Source organism: Dipodomys spectabilis, unplaced genomic scaffold, assembly GCF_019054845.1.
Source record: "Dipodomys spectabilis isolate Male_0828 unplaced genomic scaffold, ASM1905484v1 ptg000089l, whole genome shotgun sequence".
In the NCBI taxonomy this organism is placed as follows: Eukaryota; Metazoa; Chordata; class Mammalia; order Rodentia; family Heteromyidae; genus Dipodomys; species Dipodomys spectabilis.
In genome coordinates this window covers 14,634,101-14,654,492 of record NW_024870766.1, presented here as the reverse complement: position 1 = coordinate 14,654,492, position 20,392 = coordinate 14,634,101, and the positions used below count along the sequence as shown (strand labels likewise).

Here is a 20,392-nt window from a genome sequence, read left to right as displayed (position 1 = left end):
AATGTATCTCTAGCATCTACAGTGTCAGCTGCTTAATAAATTATTGATGAATGAAATTTTACAGCAAATGAAATTTATAGCAAATGATAAAATTAATGTGTTTCTCAGAGATTATTACCTTTTTTTCAAGCATTGTGCTAAGTGCTGCATATGTATTAATTCATGTGAATTTGGTATTAATGAGACCAATCTTGTAGGCTCGAAAGCCTGTTAGTTTCTATAAAAAGGCAACAATATTAGCCAACTTTCAGATCTACACAGAACATTAAAAGAGCAAAAAAGTTATAGCAATGTGTGTGTGTGTGTGTGTGTGTGTGTGTGTGTGTGTATGTATATGTATATATATGTATATGTGCACGTGCACTAATGCAGTGTTTCAGAGTGGTAAGTAGCAGTTAAGAGTGGGAAATGAGAAACTAGTGATACCTAGGAGGAAAACCTAGTATTTAGGGGGATTTTTTTTTTTTAATTGGAGGGGATTACTGGTTCTGGGTTCTGGAGACTGTTGCTGAGCTTTTGTGCTCAAGGCTATATCACTCTACCACTTGAACCATAGCTCCACTTCTGGCTCTTTTGATAGTTAATTGGAGATAAAGAGTCTCACAGACTTTCTAGCCTGTGCTGGCTTTGAACCACCATCCTTAGATCTCAACCTTCTGGGAAGCTAGGAGTACAGGTGTGAGCCACCAGCACCTAGCTACAATTAAAATTATTAAACTCACAAAATGATGACATAGTCTTTGCCTTCAAATGTTAATTATTGATTCTAAAGCCATGATGGAAGCACACAAAAACTATATTCTGTAAAACAAAAGAGATTTTTCAGTATATGTGGATACTGCAGAATCTGTTTACAACCTCTCTTTTCTTTCTATAAATAAAATACTATGGTGGAAGATAGATGATGGCCAGAGTTGATTTCACTGTTTTATCCACTAGATAGTAAAACTGCAATGAGTGAGGCTAAGTAGTTAGCAAATTCTATATGCTTATAGATTAAAGAAGGGGAACAATGGAGGAAAGGTCACTGGAAGATGCTGTCATAATACAGTGTAAACAAAGTTTGTTTTTATCGTCAATAAACTGCCCATGTTGGTGGAAGTGTTTACTCCCTGTTTGTGTGTGTATGTGTGTGTGTTTCCTTGCTTAACTTGATTTTTATCCTTCTCTCACTTTCAGAAGTAAAGGGAAACTTTTTTCTGTCAGGGGCTATTTCGATATTTTTATCATTAACAGGCTACACAAAATTTTCAATATAGGCAAACAACTGAGGGCAGCTGAGAAGAAGCATATGAGGAGCCTATGTGTCTGCCCATCATATACCAAATGTTTCATGGGCCTTATTCAGCCACTCAATCCCTAGAGTATAACCTCACATTTGTCAATTATATCTCATTTATTAGGCTCATTGCCTACAGTGGTACATGGTGTATCATATATGTTCTACCAATGCTGAACTAATGCATTGAAAAAAAAATTAATCAAGAAGTATATCTTTCATTAGCCAAGGGATTTCAGTGGGAGTATATTCCCACTGAATACAGTAAACTCAGTTCCTTGTGAAGAATGTTTCAAGACCTCAACGTGGAAGCCTGAAACCTTAGTGTAGAACCCTGTATGTGTTATGTTTTATTCCTATACATGTATATCTATGATGAAGTTTACTTTATAAATTAGGCATAGTAGCCGGGCGCCGGTGGCTCACGCCTGTAATCCTAGCTACTCAGGAGGCTGAGATCTGAGATTCGCCGTTCAAAGCCAGCCCGTGCAGGAAAGACTGTGAGACTCCTATCTCCAATAAACCACTAGAAAACCGGAAGTGGCGCTATAGCTCAAGTGGTAGAGCGCTCACCTTGAGCTGAAGAGCTGAGGGACAGCGCCCAAGCCCAGAGTTCAAGGCCCATGACCGACAAAAAAAATAAAAAATAAAAAAATAAATAAATTAGGCATAGTAAGAGATTAACAGCAATAAATAATAACAATACACTGTAGTGAAAGGTATGTAAATGTATTCTACCTCTCTCAAAATAGTATGCTTTCACCAAAATCTATACTAAGCCAACATTGTGATATGGAGGTGAGGCAGGTAGAAATAATAGCTTTTGATTTTAATATCTAAAATGGTTTGATGAGTTATAGTATGCCAACTTTTCTTTGTCACACCTGAATTGCCAATAACGCTATTGTCATTTAGGATTATTGTTAAGTAAAATAAAGGCTATCTGAATCTATGTGCTAGGATCTTGAGACAGTTTGACAATGATGACAGCAACTTTACTGAGTGTCTAATATACAGGTACTAGTCCCTGGACAAGGGGATGATTTGAATCCTAGGCAAGACAAAGTTGAATGGTACAAGATTTCATACTGCTACTTAGTGGCAAACAATTTAAACTTTGTGAGTTGTTTATTTCTTGGATTTCCTACTTAATAGTCTAAAACCACAACTGACTGCAAATAACTGAATCAGAGGGAAGTGAAATCACTGTAAGGAAGACCTACTGTAGGGCAATTGGGATGGAATACATCATTTGAAATTTTTTTTTAATTTTTAAAAAATTTTTATTGCAAAGATACTGCACCGAGGGGTTACAGTTATGTGAGTAAGGTAATGAGTACATTTCTTATTGAGCATTGTTACACTCCTCTGTTTTTCCCCATAATTTTGTTTCTTATCCAAGTAAATTTATCTGTATAGCTGCCATTCTTGTGAGGTGTATAGTAGGAAAAAGGGCTTTGTATGCAGATGTTTTGTTTTTCTTATTTTATTTATTACTATTTTTTGTGTGTGTGTATGCTAGTACTGGGGCTTGAATTCAGGGCTGAGAATTGTATCTGAACTTAAGTATAGCACTCTACCATTTGACCTACAGCTCCACTTCCATGGTTTTGTTGATTCTTAAAATTTGATTTGAAATAGGTTGTTTAAAGTTCCTTTTTCTCTGAATTAATATGATTATTGAATGTTTGATGGCAAGTAAGGATCAATATAAATATAAATCTCTTGAAAACAGAACTACCAATGAAATAAAAAACCTTCAGTATCTACCTCGAACCAGTGAGCCTCGGGAGATGCTCTTTGAAGACAGGACAAGAGCACATGCAGATCATATAGGACAAGGTTTTGAACGACAGACTACAGCTGCTGTTGGTGTGCTGAAGGCTGTGCACTGTGGAGACTGGTATATATAACTACTACTATTCAATGAAAGGCTTTCTTGGCTTATAAAGTTTTTCTTAGTGATTAGTTAAACCAAGATTTTAAGTTGTTAAAATCAACTTTTAATTATTTGGATTGTGTGAAATAATTTTTTTAATCATCATTGACAAGCAGGAGGAAAATTGCAGTAAAGACAACTAAGTTTACTTGATTCTTGCCATATGCTCCTTTACAAATGTTGTCTTACTAAAGTTTCTTAACTACTTTTTTCTTACTAATTTTGGTAATATTTATTACAAAGGAACTGAACTCAAGGCTGTGAAATAATTAGGGTTTTAGATCTGACTAGACTTTTGTTTTTTACTGTTCTACTTTGCTGGTCCCTTTGTAGGTTTAGTATCTGGTTGCTGATCTGTATCTATCTGCCTATCTATCTGGGTATCTATCTATGTATCAATGTCTATCTATGGGGTTATATATGTGTACCCATAGATAGATAGATAGATAACATATATATATATATATATATTTATTTCTCTTATATAAGTTTTTAAAAGGGTTTCAATTCCAGAAGTCAGGTTATGAGTACAGTGTCACCCCTTCTGAACTATTTGTTTCTCCTTGGTTATCTTTCTTTTTCTCTGAATTATATAATTATTGAATGTTTGATGGCAAGTAAGGAGCAATATAAATATAAATCTCTTGAAAACAGAATTACCAATGAAATAAAAAACCTTTAGTATCTACCTTGAACCAGTGAGCCTCGGAAGATGCTCTTTGAAGACATGCTATAGGATCTCCTGCTTTCTTATGATTTGATTTTTTTTTGAGTTTGTGTTTTTTTATGTTTATTCATTCTTTTTTACTTTCAGCCTATTTGTAAGCTTATATTATTGTTCTGTGAAAATACCATAAATGATGATTAGTCTTTTTAAATGATTAGTCTTTTAGTTGGAGTAATTAGACCATTTATATTTAATAGGACAATTAATTTGGATCTATTGTCTTTTTACTCATTTTCATCTCCTGCTCTTCAGTCCTTTTTTTCCTACTTGACATTTTGAGAATTCTGTTGTATCTATGTTGTTTCCTTAATTGCTATAGCTTTGTTTTTGTTTTATTGCACTAAGCACTGTCTACCTTCAAATATATTTTTTAATGTTATGTGTAAGTATTCTTAATAGTATATTTTCATTTCTTTCCCCTTTTCCCTATTTCTGGTAAACTAAATGTTGTTATATATGTTACTTTAAATATTCTACAAACCAGAGAGTAAGGGAAGGAGTGACATTGTCCAAAAAAAAATGTACACTTTACCTGACTTAGGTAACTGTAACCCCCTGTATATCATCTTTATAATAACAATAAAAAATTAAAAAATATTCTGTAAACCCTATAGTTAAATACTTTAAGGAATTATTTTCTAAAGGAATTTTTAAAAATGAGAAAATATCTCTTATATTTACCATGATGAGTGCTTTAAAATCCTTTGCATAGATCTAAGTTTTCAACTAAATACCATTTTCCTTAGCCTAAAGACTTGTTTTAACATTCTTTGTTATACTGGTCTTGTGAAATATTTTTTTCGGGGCACTTGAACTATTTTATTTTTTCCTCTCATATCGGGTATTACTATGTAGCTCAGGCTGCCATTGGACACACTGTGTAATCCAAGCTGGACTTAAATTTGTGTTCCTTCTGCATCAGCTTCCTGAGTACTGAGGATACAATTGTATACTACCATGCATGGCTAAAAATGTTTTTACTTTGCATTTTGGAGAATAATTTTGCTAGATATAGAACTCTGAAGTGTTTTTTTTTTCTTTCAGTACTTTAAAGATAATCCATTCTCTTTCAGTTTGCATTGTCTTTGTTGAGAAATCTGCACTTCAGTCAGATTATTCTTTCTCTGTGTAACATAATTTCTAAACCTTATCATTAGTTATTAGAAATTTAATTATGATTTGCTTCATGTGCCCTTCACATATTTCCATTGCTTGGAATTTCACTTCAAAATTGATTTTTGAGCATCATCTGTAAAATTATATTTGTATATTCCTAATTAGAAGAATTTGGGATTTCTTTTATTTTTTTACAATTATATTTAAAAACAGTGAAAATGCCAGTGAACAGCTAATACTTTTCTAATGAACATCTTACATTTTTTAAGCATTATTATTATTATTTTTGTCAGTTGTGGAGCTTGAACTTAGGGCCTGGGTACTTTCCCTGAGCTCTTTATTGCTCAAGACTAGCTCTGCCACATTGAGCCACAGTGCCACTTCTGATTTTCTGGTAGTTAATTAGAGGTAAGAGTCTCATGAACTTTCCTGCCTAGGCTGGCTTTGAACTGTGATCCTAAGATCTCATTCTTTTGAGTAGCTGGATTATAGGTACAGGCATAAGCCACCGGTGCCCAGCTTATTAAGCATATTAAAACCAATTAATACACATTAATAAGTAATGTTAAAAATCTATTTTTATGCATAAAAATAAAAAATACTTTTGGTGTCAGGAAAGTATTCTCTTTTCACGTATAAACTTCTTGCTTTGAATTTATTTAGAATTAAATATTAATGGCACATCTTTTTATTATCTCATTTTTTAGGCCTGATCAACCCCGAATAACCAAAGATGTAATATGTTTTCATGCTGAAGATTTCTTAGAAGTAGTTCAACGAATGCAGTTAGATTTACATGAACCTCCACTGTCTCAGGTATATTTTAAATAATTATTAGTCATTATTATATTTATTGTAATTAATAAATATTAGTTTAGGTTTTATTATGGAAAAAGACTTATATTACTTTTTTTTTTTTTTTTTAGTGTGTCCAGTGGGTTGATGATGCAAAACTTAATCAACTGAGGAGGGAAGGCATTCGCTATGCCAGGATTCAGCTGTATGATAATGATATTTATTTTATTCCAAGGAATGTTGTTCATCAGTTCAAGACTGTTTCAGCTGTATGCAGTTTAGCTTGGCATGTTCGACTCAAATTATATCATTCTGAGGAGGATACGTCTCAGAATGCAGTTACTCATGAAACAGGCATATCACCAGATCCCACATCATCAGTTCTTGGAACTCACACTGACAACATGATTTGTGCTGTAAGCAAAACCTCGTTGGATTCTGTTCTTTCAGACAAAGTTCATTCTAAATATGATTTACAACATCTTAGACATGAACCAGTTGCATCTGTGAGAATCAAGGAAGAAGCGGTGAATGTAACTATTTCTGAAAAGACTAGAGCATTGAATAATATGGATGGCAAGAATGTTAAGGCAAAATTGGATCATGTTCAATTTACAGAATTTAAGATCAACGTGGATTCTAAATTTGAAAATAGTAAAGAATTAAAGGAAGAATTGTGCCCTAGAAGTCTTACAAGTCTAGCTGACACAAGGCAACACAGCTCTATACACTCAAATCAAGATAGAAAAGATGACATTTTGTACTAAATTTTGTATATAATATTAATTTTTTAAATACTGTAATAAAGATTCATGAAATCTGAAAGCAAGCTCAGGACTTGCTCTCAAGTCTGTTACAAAATATAGTTTATGTAGCTTTGTAACATTCCTCAGTGCCTGTCCCTAACTGTGAAGTATCAAGCACTTAAGGCCAGATGCACTGTAACATTGCAGGCTTAAACATAAAGGAGTCTTTAAAAAAATCATTTGAGTTGGAATTATAGGTTTTAGAATAGAAATGACATTTACACACACACACACACACACACACACACATTTTGTAATATGAGCCAGAATTCTTTTTTGACAATTTAAAGGTTTGCCATAGAGCTTATTTATATCAGTTTTTGTTTTTCATTTAAAATATGTCAGCACTGTAGTGTAAATAGCTTTTTAAAAATCTTTTTAGTGTAATTTATACTGAAATGTGAGCCCCTTAATAAAGGTTCATAATAATATGTATTTTGTTGGGTCTGCAAAGACAAAATTCAGCTAAATCATGTTTGATATGCTTCTCTTTGCTGGTGTATATATACATAGATATATATGTATGTGTATGTATATATATACATATATGTATATGTATATATATGTATGTGTGTGTATATATACATATATACATATATATGTATGTGTGTATATATATATGTATATAAAGAGAGAGCATGGTAATGGAGTGTAAATGTATGTATTCAAATCTAGTAAATATTTAAATTTCCCACACTGTGCAAGTATTTTAAAAAAACAAGATTCATTTATGAAAGAATATATGTGTGTTTATGTATGAGAATGTATATATGTATATTATATTTTGCACAATTTCTTAAGTTACTGAATAAGATGAAACTTATGTGAAACTTCTTAGCCTTGTTTCCTGGAACACATTTAAAAATATTTATATTCAACATTAAGAAAGCAGCTTAGGTAATAGAAATAGTTTTAGAAAGTTGAGGAGAAACAGGTATGCTAATGATACCTAATTGTTCTAACCAATGAAGTGATGTGGCCAGATTATTTAGCCCTAATATACCTTTTCTTTATTGTGTATGGAATAAAAAGTTAAGACAATTTTCTAAAAAGCACTGTGCTTAGTAGTAGTGAGTAAAAAAGTCTTTACAGAAAGTTTAATGTGATCAAGTAAAAATCTTCTTTTAACATTTTTCTTTCAGGAGAAAATATGACAATAACAAAATTGTAAAATAAGGGCAATGACTCAACTGCCATATTCAGAGATAACAAAAACTGTTACTGTCTCTTTCTCAGGATCCCCTCCCTGCCCTAGCAAGGCAAACCACTTGGTAAACTTCCTTTTCTAAAGAAGTTCTAGAAAGTAAATTGTGGTAGGAAACAGGATAATCAGTGCCTAACTAAACACGTGTAAAATCTGTTCAGTATGTGCTTCATCATGATTTCAGATTGTTTCTACTTCTGTAATGCAAAGCCGAACAGTCTTTGGTATATTCATGGATGTAAGGAATCCTACTCATTGTAGATCTAATTTGTTTGTCCTTGTATTATTTAGTTGCCTCTCAGTTGGTGTTTTTTGTACTGCTTTTGTGGAGGCTGTTAATTTAATTTCAGTGGTTTCTGGCCTGTCCTCATTTGTGCTCCCAATCAAAATATTTTTAGTTAGATGTCATTTTATAAAAAATTTCAGCAGAAAAATAAAACTCAACTGCAACAATGGTATCAGTTCTGGCTCAGAGATAGGCAAATAACATAGGAAATCTGACAGCCTATAGGAAATCAGTGTGCAACGGGGGAAGTTTCATGCAGGTAGGAAAGGTATAAATCATGATAATGTAAATAGGATATGTTTTATATATCATCATCCTTTTTCTGACCTATTTAATCTTCTGTTTTAAACTAAAATTTCAGGATTTGCACCTACCTTCTTAGGAGACACAAGTTCCTAACAAGCTAGTATTCAACAGCAGAAAAAGATGTCATTACTTTTTTTTTTATGAAAGTGATATATGAGCAAAGTGTTTTTCCAGTTTTCCAGTAGCATTTTCATAGATACATTGAGGTCAACTGTAAGAAAATATCTTTAAGGTATCCTTGCAAATTTGTGAGCCTTAACTTTTTAACTTAAAGCAAGGCATGTCTAAAACAATAATAGTTGTTGCTTTCGGGTATAGTTTGTTAAGTTCCTCACAACTTGAACTTTTTTTCTTCGGTTGTGGGGCCTGAACTCTGGGCTTGGGCACTGTCCCTCAGCTCTTCAGCTCAAGGCTAGTGCTCTACCAAGCCACAGCACCACTTCCGGATTTTTCTGCTTATGTGGTGCTGAGGAATCGAACCCAGGGCCTCATGCATGCGAGGCATGCACTCTACCACTGAGCCACCTTCCCAGCCCCATAATTTGATCATTTAACTGCTTTGTAAAATGCATACTTCTTTGTGGAATTGAAGTATACGTACACAGGCCCAAAATTTCAAGAGAAAGCCTTGTTAACGCTTTGAATAATACCATGTTTCTTCTTTTACGGGTTTTACTTTCAAAGTCCTCTTCAGATGCTGAGAACTTGACTACCTTTGTTACACACAAAAAATTTGTATTTTCATATTGCATTATATTAGTGTTTTCCAGTTAGTACATTCCAGTTCTGAATATGTTTCGCTTTTATTTTCAATAACTTGGACCAGAACAATAAAGCACGTATGATATCATTTCAATGTGGTTATATGCTCTATAAAGTAATTAGGTAAATTATTAAATGGATATACAGACATTGACATAAAAGCCTCAGTGCTGTCTGCTATAGTGCTTTTTTTTGTTTTTCCCAATTTTGTTTATATCTTTTTAATATATTCCATACTCAGGTTAGCTTCTTACTAGAAAAAGAATTAAACATTTTTGATATTTAGTTGCAAATTTACTAAAGCCATATATTCACTATCTTTCTTGCCTCAAGACTGTTGACCTTAAATAAAGATTAGGTTGATCTAGCACAACACTTTGTGTATATGTGTGTGTTTGTGTGTGTGTGTGTGTGTGTGTGCAAATTTGTTGGAAATGTTTGTTTCTGTAAATGGAGTATGTCCTTGAGGGTAAGAAAGATTTCTCAGTTTAAGTCCTTAAAGTATTTAGTGTTCCTGAGAGTAAAACAATTTCTCCAGAATACTTATGGCAGGTAAGATTTTGTAAATAATGAACTAGCATTGTTTTGGTAATCTGTCTCCAGTTTTTTTCCTTGGATAGTTTTGTTGTTATGTAAAGTAATTATCTCACAATTCATTTTGCATTTAGCAAAGGTACAAGATTTGTTTTTGTAGTTTGAAAGGTATTTTCCTGGTCTTCCACCTTTTAATAAATACTAAGATTGTTAACCACAGTCCTTTTTTACCTTTGTTTCTTAATTATTTTCTTGAATTTGACATCTTAATTTCAGAATCTTTAAAAGGTCTTTTCTTTTTTTAAAAAGCCAGTAAAATAGTGAAAGTGATTACAATTTGAGAAGGTCTTTCCTCTTAACCACTAATACTAAATAATGGACTTACACTAACAGAAGAGGAAAATATTGTGGGTTACCTTATTAAGGTCTTTAGATAGGTATGGGTAATAGGAATAACATGGCAATTACCTTGCTGTTAAACCTAGATATAACTGTATGCTTTAGGCTGTTGAAAAGTGACATGAATTTAAGACCTTCAGAGAATAGATCAATTTCTCCCACTTGCTTATTATATAAAAGGAAAATATTACTTGTTTTAGAATTAATTGTCTATTTCATGAGCTATGTTTGGTATATTTGGTACTCATAAGACACTTCAGGTAGTTAAGATGAAAATTCAGAGAGCTGTAAGTTTTGTTTTGGTCTTCTAGTTTTGTCTTTTCTTGTAAGAGAGTAAGTTACAAGACTAATATACTATCTCTTCTTGGGGAGCAGGCAAGGAATGGAGAAGAAAACACTCTTATTTCAATTTATCTTCCCTTCCAGTCTGGACTTCAGACTCAGAATTTATGAATGAGCTGGAGGAAAAAAATGTTAACCTGAAATTAAAAGTGAAATGTACTTTTTTGGTCGGTCCTGGAGCTTGAACTCAGGGCCTAGGTGCTGTAAATGAACTTCATTTTGCTCAGGGCTAGCCTCTACCACTTGAGCCATAGCTCCAGTGTCAGCTTTTTCTGAGTTATTGGGGATAAGAGTCCATAGTCTTTCCTGCCTGAGCTGGCTTTGAACTGCCACCCTCAGATCTCAGGCTTCATATACCACCAGTGTTGGTGTGGACAGTACTTCTTGTATGTTTTTTTTCTCTTTGTGGGGTAGGGGCTACTGTGATCTGCCTACCAACAATTGCATTGGCAGAATGAGACTGCTGTATTGTTTTATAATTTTGAAACTTAAAATTTATGCATTTATGATTTTAAAATACTATGCTTCCCCGGGGGGAGGCTGGGAAGGGATGTGAAGGGTAAACAAAGGAGGAGGCTGCAATGCTTGGTAAGAAATGTACGCATTATCCTGCCCATGTAACTGTAACTCCTCTGTACAATATGTTCACAAATAAAATTAAATTAAATTAAAAAAAAATACTATGCTTCCCCATAAGGCTCACTGATGTTGCACTACTTAAAGAATATTAAGAAACAAACTCAGCTGGGCAGTAGTGGTTCGTGTCCATAATCCTAGTTACTCAAGGCTAAGATCTGAAGATCATAATTCAAAGCCAGCCTGGGCAGAAAGGTCCATAAGGCTTTTTCTTTTGGTTGGTGGTGGGGCCTGAACCTGAGCCTGGGCGCTGTCCCTCAGCTCTTCAGCTCAAGGCTTAGCACTCTACCTCTTGAGCCACAGCACCACTTCCGGCTTTTTCTGCTTATATGGTGCTGAGGAATGGAACCCAGGGCCTCATGCATGCAAGGCAAGCACTCTACCATTGAGTCACCTTCCCAGCTCCATGAGACTCATCTCCAGTTAACCTCAAAAAGCTGTTAGTGGAACTGTGGCTCAAGTGGGTAGACCACTAGCCTAAGCACAAAAGCACAGGGACAGCATCCAGGCCAAGAGTTCAAGCATCAGGGCCAGCCAAAAGAAAAACAACAAAACTCAGAAACAGTATGATCACAAGAAGTTTGTGTAAAAGTAAAATTTATTTGGCCAGTTTGATTCCTGCTCTGCACAAAATTTGTTTCTTCAATTTTAACTGAGCCTTGCTGTTATGTAAAATCACTTGTTTTTCATCTTTAAAATAATTGGCCCTGCTGCCTGGGCCAATATTCCTAGTTACTCAGGAGGTTGAGATCTGAGGATTTGCCTTTTTTGTTGTTGTTGGTCATGGGGCTTGAATTCAGGGCTTAGGTGCTGTCCCTGAGCTTTTTTGCTCAAGGCTAGTGCTCTACCACTTTGAGCCACAGCACCCCTTCTGTTTTTCTGGTGGTTAACTATAGATAAGAGTCTCAAGAACATTCCTGCCTGTGCTGGCTTTTGATTCTCAGGTCTCAGCCATCTGAGTAACTAGTATTACAGGTGAATTATAGGCGCCTGGCTCTAGTAGCTGAAGTATATTAAAACAATATAAAGTAGACGATTAAAATGACAATATACTCTTAAGTGCCATTACAGTACCTCATAGCTTAAGGCAGAATTTTTTTCTGTCTTATGTAAGAGTTTGGTTATAAAAGTCATTCTGTTTATACATTTTATGTGGTTCTCCTTACTAATATTAGAAACATTAAATAAAATCAATATACTTGTATATCCTTGAGCAATGCGCATAGTCTATTTCTCAACAGTAAATGGGAGGGTAGTACTTACTGTGTTAGTTGGTGGTGAAAATTAAATGACAGAACATGCTGAATGTTCCTTAGCACACTGCTTGGCTTATAGACATTAAATGTTAGCTTCTGCTTCTCGAATTGCAAAGTGAAATAGAAGAGCTATGTGGACTGGGTGACACTAATCAATTCACACTTTGATCATTCTTTGTCTCTTTCACAGATTCCTCTCTAATTCTGAACAGAAGATAGGCATATGGGAAGAAAAAGGTTCATGAGGGCCAGGCACAGACCTGTAATCCCAGCTACTTCAGGAGGTAGATATTAGGAGGAACATAATTTAGGACCAGCTTGAACAAAAGTAAATGAACTCCATTTCAAAAAGGTGGGAATGATGGAGTATGCCCGTAATCTTACCTACACAGGATGCCTAAATAGAAGGCCTTCAAAGTAGACCAGCCCAGGCAAAAGTGTGAGACCCTATTAAAAAAATGAGTGAAAAGCTGGAGACATGGTGTAAGTGATAGACTGCCTGCTTGACAGGTATAAAGCCTTAATTTAAATGCTAGTACCACCAATAAAAACGTTTCATGACATGGTCAAGACAAGGTATTGTGGATGCAGGTGGACACTTACAAAAAATACTATTTCACTGTTTTGCTCAGGGTTAATAAAATCACATCCCATTCTGCCTATTCTTTTCTTTTTTTTTTTTTTTTGGTCCGGTCGTGGGCCTGAACTCTGGGCCTGGGCCCTGTCCCTCAGCAATTCAGCTCAAGGCTAGCACTCTACCACTTGAGCCACAGCGCCACTTCTGGTTTTTTTCTTTTTTTGCTTATGTGGTGCTGAGGAATCAAACCCAGGGCCTCATGCATGCAAGGCAAGCGCTTTACCACTGAGCCACCTTCCCAGTCCCCATTCTGCGTATTCTTGATAAAAATGAATTACAAATTTGTGGGTGCAGTCATAGTGAACTCTCATGGTATAATGCAGAGAGACTGACTTAAAGTATAAAGTGTTCTCTAAGAAAAACTATTAACCTTTTGTTCTTGCATTTGATATGTCAGTACTCTTTTTGTCAGCACTTTTTATTTTCACCCTCCCCTTTTACAAGGAGACCTATTTTGTAGATAGTATTTGCAGTTAAACTCTTGTTTATCCTAGACTTTGGGGTAATTTCATTGGATGTACCTGGACTTTAGTTTTTTTTTCTTTTTTCTTTTTTTGTCAGTCATGGGGCTTGAACTCTGGGCTTGTGCGCTGCCCCTGCACTCTTCAGCTCAAGGTGAGCACTCTACCGCTTGAGCCACAGTGCCACTTCCAGCTTTTTCTGTTTATGTGGTACTGAGGAATTGAACCCAGGCTTCATGCATGCTAGGCAAGCACTCTACCACTAAGCCACATTCCAGCCCAGTTTCTTCATAATTACAGTATTTTCTCTCCATATTTAAATCATTGCATATTTCCTGTAATAAAGACACCAAAAATATTTTGCACTTGCTCTGCAAACATGACCTGCATTAAAGGAAACTCTTTTGCAGTTTGTGGTTGTTTCTTGATAAAAAGCTAAAATGTCTGATATTTTCAACAAAAAGGTGCTTTTATGACTCAGGTGCTTAGTGTATGAATGTATCCTGTGGTTTCCTTTCACTATTACTTCTGTTTACCAGTCAACATCAGTTTACTTAATTTGCTAGCTTTCTGACCTAGATTGAGAATGAACCCTGCCTATAGGCCACTTGTTGTCTGTCCGCAGGCCACATATTACCCACCAACAGCTTTTGTATACTCCATGAAGCATACAAATAATGTCCTGTACCCAGAAAATGTTTGCTTATTCCTATGGTAGTACCATGTGCAGTCCTTTCTTTTCACTGGAGAGCTTATAGTAAGGTAATAAATGCATGAATGGTGTGTGTGTGTGTGTGTGTGTGTGTGTGTGTGTGTGTGTGTGTGTGTGTGTGTGTGTGTGTGTGTGTGTGTGTGTGTGTGTGTGTGTGTGTGTGTGTGTGTGTGTGTGTGTGCGCGCGCGTGCGCGCGCAGGTCCTGGGTCTTCAACTCAGGGCCTGGGTGCTGTCCCTGAGCTTTTTTGCTCAAGGCTAGTACTGTACCAGTTGAGCCACAGCAACTCTTACAGCTTTTTTGCTCTTTAACTAGAGATGAGATTTTCATAGACTTTGCTGCGGGCTTTGAACTCTGATCCTCAGATCTCAGCCTCCTGAGTAGTTAGGATTATAGGCATGAGCCACTAGTGCCCAGCTGCATGAATACTTTTACCTGAACTAAAAAAAAAATAACTTGAATTAGTGAGACTTGACCAGTTTGGCTCTCTCAATTGAATTAAGTATATTTGGCCAATCCTGGAATATTTAGTTCCATGTATTAACTACCCTTCTCAATCTTATACTTATTCAATACCGCATCACAAATTCTAAGGTATTTATAATTGATTTTTATTTAGATTTGGCTTATTTTGTGTAGTTTCAAAAGCTTAATTAGAATTTAGGATCTCTTATTTAATTTTTGGTAGTATGCCTTAAACTTAATGTTACCTGTCTTTAGAAGGAAGAACTACTGCAAAATGATGTATTAATCTGCTTTAGTAGCCAAAAATTATGATCTGTGTTCTGTGTCTTGGAGAGAGAATATCTTGCTTTGTAGCCCACACTGGCTTTGAACTCCTTAGCCTCTTGTTTTTACCTCCTGAGTGCTGTGATTTTAAGTGTGTACAACCACACCCAGCATGTGTTAAGTGTATAAGATCTTTTTTAAGAACAAAATTCTACTATAGATTTCTCACAGAGCTCTAAGTGTGGGCTAATAGGGAAAGAAGAGTCATACTACTTTTAAGTACTTCCATCTCAGCCTCATTTGAAGTACTTAAATACCTTGTCAAGGTGATTATATAATTTCTCAAGCCAAGATATTTTCAAGAGTGAATGGAGCACTAACTCCATGAGACCTCAGGACATTAAAATGGTTCCTGATGGAACTCCGAACTGGAACTTACTGGAGGATCCCTCTAACTTTAGAAACAGACAAGCTTAGGCTCTGATATGGAGGCGGAGGCAAAAGTGAATTTAATATAGGTGAAAATTTGCCGAATCTTCAGGCTCATTGTGAATGTGAACAAGAAGTTGTATGCCTAATTACTTTAGTAACTTAAATTTTCTTCCTAATTTAGAAACATAGGCGTTTACTTTGATTATACAAGAGCCATGATATATAAAACTTCTATCCAAGTATATAGATTTAAGGCTTTGTATTTTTAAATAATAACAGATAGAGTCAAAAATGAAGTCAAAAACAAACTTTATTTACATAGGGGTAATAAGTACATCAATTACTCATATATTGAATAATTCAGCTTTGGGTTGACTAGGAGTCCATGACACATGAATCCTGTTTTATGAAAGTAGGAAACTACATTTGGTATTTTCCCTCAGTTCTCTTGTTCTCTCCAGGCTTGCAAAGATTCAGAACACTGTAATTACAGCTTTTGAACAGCAACCAAAATGAGATGATGTACTTCAGAAGTCAGTCTCTCACAAAAAAGACATTATATCCAAGTTCTGTTAAAGCCCCAGCCAGTAAGGCCCACAAAGGAATGAAGACATAGGACACATTCATGGTAGTAAATTGTTCTAGTTTAGCACAGAGTGCCAGGCAGAAAGCTAACTTAAGTAACATTGCAATGAGGTACCACGCTTTTTTTTTAATATTGTGTGATCCATGACGGGGGTCAAAACCAGACTTACATCGCCCAGCCATTTTCACAATCAGCATGACAAGAAGGATAGTATCAAATATCCAGACTGGAATAAATATGAGGAACCAGTTCCAAGGTGCCTTCTCATCCAGTTTCAACACCAACATGATCAAGAAGAGTAATGTGAAAAGCCAGGTGAGTAGTACTCTCTGAGCCAAGGACATTCTCATTTAAACAGTTTAAAGAGGCTGCTTCAGGGTCGAAAAACTGAAAAAATATCCTAAAAGAAGGAAAAAAGATTGTTTTGATACTTTCATTCCTAGTGAACAAAGTTATCTGTTTCCTACTCACAGACTTCCTAAATTTTAAAACATACTACCATTCTTCCTAAAGGTTTTAGCAGTCATTTACAGCATGTCCATCATTGCTTACAACCCATGACTAAAGTACAAAGTAAATAAAATTTCTAATATATTCACTGAGCATGAGTTCTATTGAAAATGTCCCCAGAACAGGATGCCACTTAATTCTAGGAAACTGGAATAAACTGCACTTTAGGGATTTTCTTAACCTCCTGATAAACTTGAAAAGCTAGAGTTTTTCATTCATTGTTAGCGTGCTAAAATAAAGCATTTGAAATCAGAGTAGTGAAATGGAGGTGGTATTATGCCAAGAAGGGGAACTTTTTAAGGGAGGAATGGTAAAGTAAAAATTGTCAGATCAAGGGTTGCAAAGAGGTAATTTGGAAAAAGGTAATGATAATTCTGAGTTTTATATAACCTTTGAATCTTTTTAAATTCTTGGGTTATTTTCTTGCCGAGGTAGACAATTTAAAAACTTTAGATATCCCAGCTTGGCACTAGTGGCTCATGCCTATGTCTGAGACCTGAAGGATCATGGCTGGAGATTAGTCCAGGAAAAAAAAATCCAAGAGACTCCACCTCCAAAATAACCAATAAAAAAGCACAGGCTGGAGATCTGAGATTGCAGTTACAAGTTGGAAAGTCCATGAGATGCTTATCTCCAACTGACCACCAAAAAAGCCAGGAATGGAGCTGTGGCTGAAGAGGTAAGAGAACTGGCCTTGAGCATAAAAGTTTAGGGACATCATCCAGGCCCTGAATTCAAGCCCTAAAACTAACATAAAAAACAAAAACAAACAACAACAAAAAACAGGTTGGTAACATGGGTCAAGTGATGAGTGACAGTAGCGCAAACAAGCCAAGCCAAACAACAAAAAACCCCAAACGAACAAAACTAGCAAAAATACCCCCCCCCCAAAAAAAACACAAAACTTCAAGTATCTTACAATTAATTGATGTTAAATTATTGTATAATTGCAAGTTTTTTTTTTATCCTGCACAAAAACTGGTTTACTATTGCTCCAGGATGTTTCCTACTACATGAAGGGCTTGTTTTCTTTGCTGGACTACTTTATATTTCTCTTTCATTTCTTCAGTGGTAAAATTCTTTTAATTCTAAAAAACCTGAATATTGGCTGGGAATTCATTTACTAATAACTTAGCTTAAATACAAGCATTTATCACACTCAGTCTTCACATATAGGCTTACAGTATGTTTCTCCACTATTTTGTTTTTAATATCAGCTTTATTACCATATGGAATAAGGGTAAATAGAATTGAAAATGAGAAGCCAGACTGCATTCAGTTGATTAAGAAGTTAAGAGAACATAAGGATATGGAAATGGCTCATGAGATTAAGAAGGGGACAAAGAGAAATTCCTAAGAAGGGGGATCTAAATATTAAAAAAGCTGGAGGAACTAAACCATTAAGATATTAAAGGCTGCAGGTGAGAAAGCAGACTTGATGGGTGGGAAAAGAACAGAAGGGGGGACATATGCAATACAAAAACACAGGTAATAAAGCAGCTGTAAAGACGAAGGGCGGAAAAAAGGAAAAGTTGAAGAAACTGGCTAGATGAAATAAATGCTTTAGTGTGCTTATATTTGAGAACTACTGTGATAGGTTTTGTAACATCTGTGCTTAGCAGGGTGATGATCATAGTATTCTTGTACACACATTGCTGTATTTCAAGTGGTATCAGTGTTCTAATTCATCTTTCCCCACTCATATCCATGTACCTGCTCTTTAACTTGTGAACTCTTCGTACTGCAGTTTTGGCTCCCAGGAAGGCATTTTCCAATAAATGTCACCTTTCCTTGCCAGAGTCTGCCAGATAGTGGTGAGACTGACTTTGGAAGGAGAGGTGGAGAGCTGTGGGTTTAATTCTGTAAATTTAGTTTGTTCAGGAATAGGTTTACGAAGATACACTTGTTTAAACCTAACTTTGTCACCTGCCATTGGAGACAGCTTCATTTTCTTTTTCTCGCAAGAATAACAACTGCTATTGGAGGGGTAACTGCATTCACCACAGGTGAATAGAGGACTGGAGCTAATAGATGAAATAAAGGACATAATCTTACTTCTGCAGAAGTAAGCTTACAAGCTTTATAATGTGAGATACAACAAAGTTCACGTTACAGGCAAACAATGGAAGAGGCACCAAGCTCGTATTTAAATGATGCTTGAGAGATTGTGTGTTATGAGCGATAACTAAGCAAATCTATTTACTTGGGACTGCTCCCTTTCCCACACTAAAATGTGCTCATCAAATTCGCCCCTCTTAGACTGCTATTTCAGTTATCTAGAAGATAGTTCTGGTCCTACGATTCTTTATCTATTGTCCCCACGTGTCAATCTGACCCCATCACCTGCGTGCATCCTTGTGTCAGATGTTGCTTCCGAAAAGTCAGTGCTGCAAAAGCCTTGGCCATCCTTCCAAGGAACAGCTCACAAAGTAGCTGGCTTGGGGGCCTATGTGTATCCGCAACTTCAGGACGTTCCGAACAACTCAGGTCTGCAAAGGCCCAAGGTCGGCTCGAGGCGCCCAACGTGGCCTTCTTCTTCCCCACCCTCCAATCTGGCCAGTGGGCCGAGGCTCTTCCGCAGTTAGACGCGGTTGGAGCCAAGCCGCGGAGTGTGCGTTTGGGGCTCGCAGGGTGATGGAGTGAGGGTCGGCCTCACAGCTCACCCAGACAACGCAGGGCCGAGTTCTCCACTCACCTAGCAGCACGGCTTGCCGGAAAGCAACGAGGGCCGTGGAGGTCAGGAAATTCGCCAGTTTGTATCTTTATCCTCTTCCACGCTTTTCCCCCCATTAAATCCAGACTCCGTCACATGATAAATTAAGAAAAAAGACTCAGTTCCGCCTCCTCAACCAGCAACAGTAGCGGTCCTCTCAGTTCTAGCTCTGGGCCGCGCCCACATCCGGGGCTGGTTCCCACCGCTCCTAGGCCTATTCTAATTGGCAGCTTGAACGCCAGTCTGGGTTCAGAGGCCCTCCTTGAACGCGGTCATTGGACTGTTTAGCTGCTAGTGTAAACTAACCGACCTTTCCTGACTTTGGAGTTGGACAAAAAGGCGGCATGGGAAGAGCAACAGTGGACCCGCCTCTTATTCCTACGGGTTAGAAGAAAAGTCAATCGTAGCGTAGCCTGGAGTTTCTGTAGTCCCATTGGACCCACAAGTGCCAATCAGATCATTCAGCGCTAGGCTCCGCCTCCGCAGGAGGCCCGGCTCCTCCTCGGGCCTGCCCCGCCTACAGACTCCAGCGCAAAATCCTGCGGAGAGGGGGCGGGGCGAAGCTGTGGGGCCGCGCGACGTTCGGAGCCGCGCGCCCGCCCGCCCGCCCGCCCGCCTGCCCGCCGGCATCCTAGCTGTGAGCTCTGAGGCTGCGTCCGTGGCTGGGCTCTCGCCTCGCTGTCTCCCGCGCGCTATCCAAGCCGCCTCCTAGCGGCGCGGCGCCCGCTCCAACGGTAAGCGCCGCCGGGTCTCCACGCTTGGGCGGGCTGTGTGGCGGTCCTCAGCGTCTGACAGAGTCCGGAGGATGGATCTGGTCTGGGGGCGCCCGGGCCAGCGCGTCGCCCTCCGGCGCGGTGGGCTTCCACGGCTGCCCTCGGCACCTGCGGGCCCGGGCTCACCTGCGGCCCCCATCCATCCTGTGGTTTCGGGGGATGGTGGGAGGGCCGGGAGCGAGGTTCGGCTCGCCGCGGAGCCCGCGCGGTCCTCCGGGCTGGACGTGAGGAGCCGAAGCCCCGCGCCGCCGCCGCCGCCGCCCGCACGGTGCCTCGCGCCCGCCCCTCGGCTCCCTCTCCAGTTCCACCCCCGCCCTCCGCGTCCTCCCCGCGGTGCGAGGCCGGCGCTGGGGGTCGGCTGTCCCGGGAGGGCGTGCTGGGGGCCGAGGGCGGGGGAGGTCCGCCCGCGGCGGGAGCTGTGGGCTCGGGGGCGGGGTCGGCGGGCGCGGGGCT

The 20,392-nt window shown here is 37.9% G+C and overlaps 3 protein-coding genes across 7 annotated transcripts in view; 2 read left to right on the top strand and 1 right to left on the bottom strand.

Annotated features, from left to right (window-relative positions):
* Rsbn1l (round spermatid basic protein 1 like) overlaps positions 1–7,221 on the top strand; it is a 49,576-nt gene extending 42,355 nt beyond the window's left edge. The window contains exons 6-8 of the mRNA XM_042684721.1: positions 3,015–3,182; positions 5,769–5,877; positions 5,988–7,221. Of these exons, the coding sequence (XP_042540655.1) occupies positions 3,015–3,182; positions 5,769–5,877; positions 5,988–6,623 (913 nt within the window). The 3' untranslated portion in view covers positions 6,624–7,221. The remainder of the gene's footprint in view (positions 1–3,014; positions 3,183–5,768; positions 5,878–5,987) is intronic.
* Positions 7,222–15,649: 8,428 nt separating this feature from the next.
* Positions 15,650–19,354, bottom strand: Tmem60 (transmembrane protein 60). Of its 4 annotated transcripts, XM_042684725.1 has the most exons (3): positions 19,149–19,354; positions 18,167–18,299; positions 15,650–16,343 (listed from the first exon to the last, which is right to left on the bottom strand). In XM_042684725.1, the coding sequence occupies exon 3, from the start codon at positions 16,291–16,293 to the stop codon at positions 15,892–15,894; it is 402 nt and encodes a 133-aa protein (XP_042540659.1). In that variant the 5' UTR covers positions 16,294–16,343; positions 18,167–18,299; positions 19,149–19,354; the 3' UTR covers positions 15,650–15,891. The 4 variants fall into 4 exon arrangements, with proteins under 4 accessions (XP_042540659.1, XP_042540658.1, XP_042540660.1 ...); XM_042684724.1 differs by lacking the exon at positions 18,167–18,299 and having other exon boundaries at positions 19,149–19,352; XM_042684726.1 differs by lacking the exons at positions 18,167–18,299; positions 19,149–19,354 and adding an exon at positions 18,797–19,129.
* A 441-nt stretch (positions 19,355–19,795) lies between these two features.
* Phtf2 (putative homeodomain transcription factor 2) overlaps positions 19,796–20,392 on the top strand; it is a 102,705-nt gene continuing 102,108 nt past the window's right edge. For both annotated transcript variants that reach the window (XM_042684722.1, XM_042684723.1), the window contains exon 1: positions 19,796–19,900. The gene's annotated coding sequence lies outside the window, so the exon portion shown is untranslated. The remainder of the gene's footprint in view (positions 19,901–20,392) is intronic.

Coding starts and splice junctions, on each gene's coding strand:
- Tmem60 (XM_042684725.1), bottom strand. CDS start 16,293: ATGAGAATGTCCTTGGCTCAGAGAGTACTACTCACCTGGCTTTTCACA.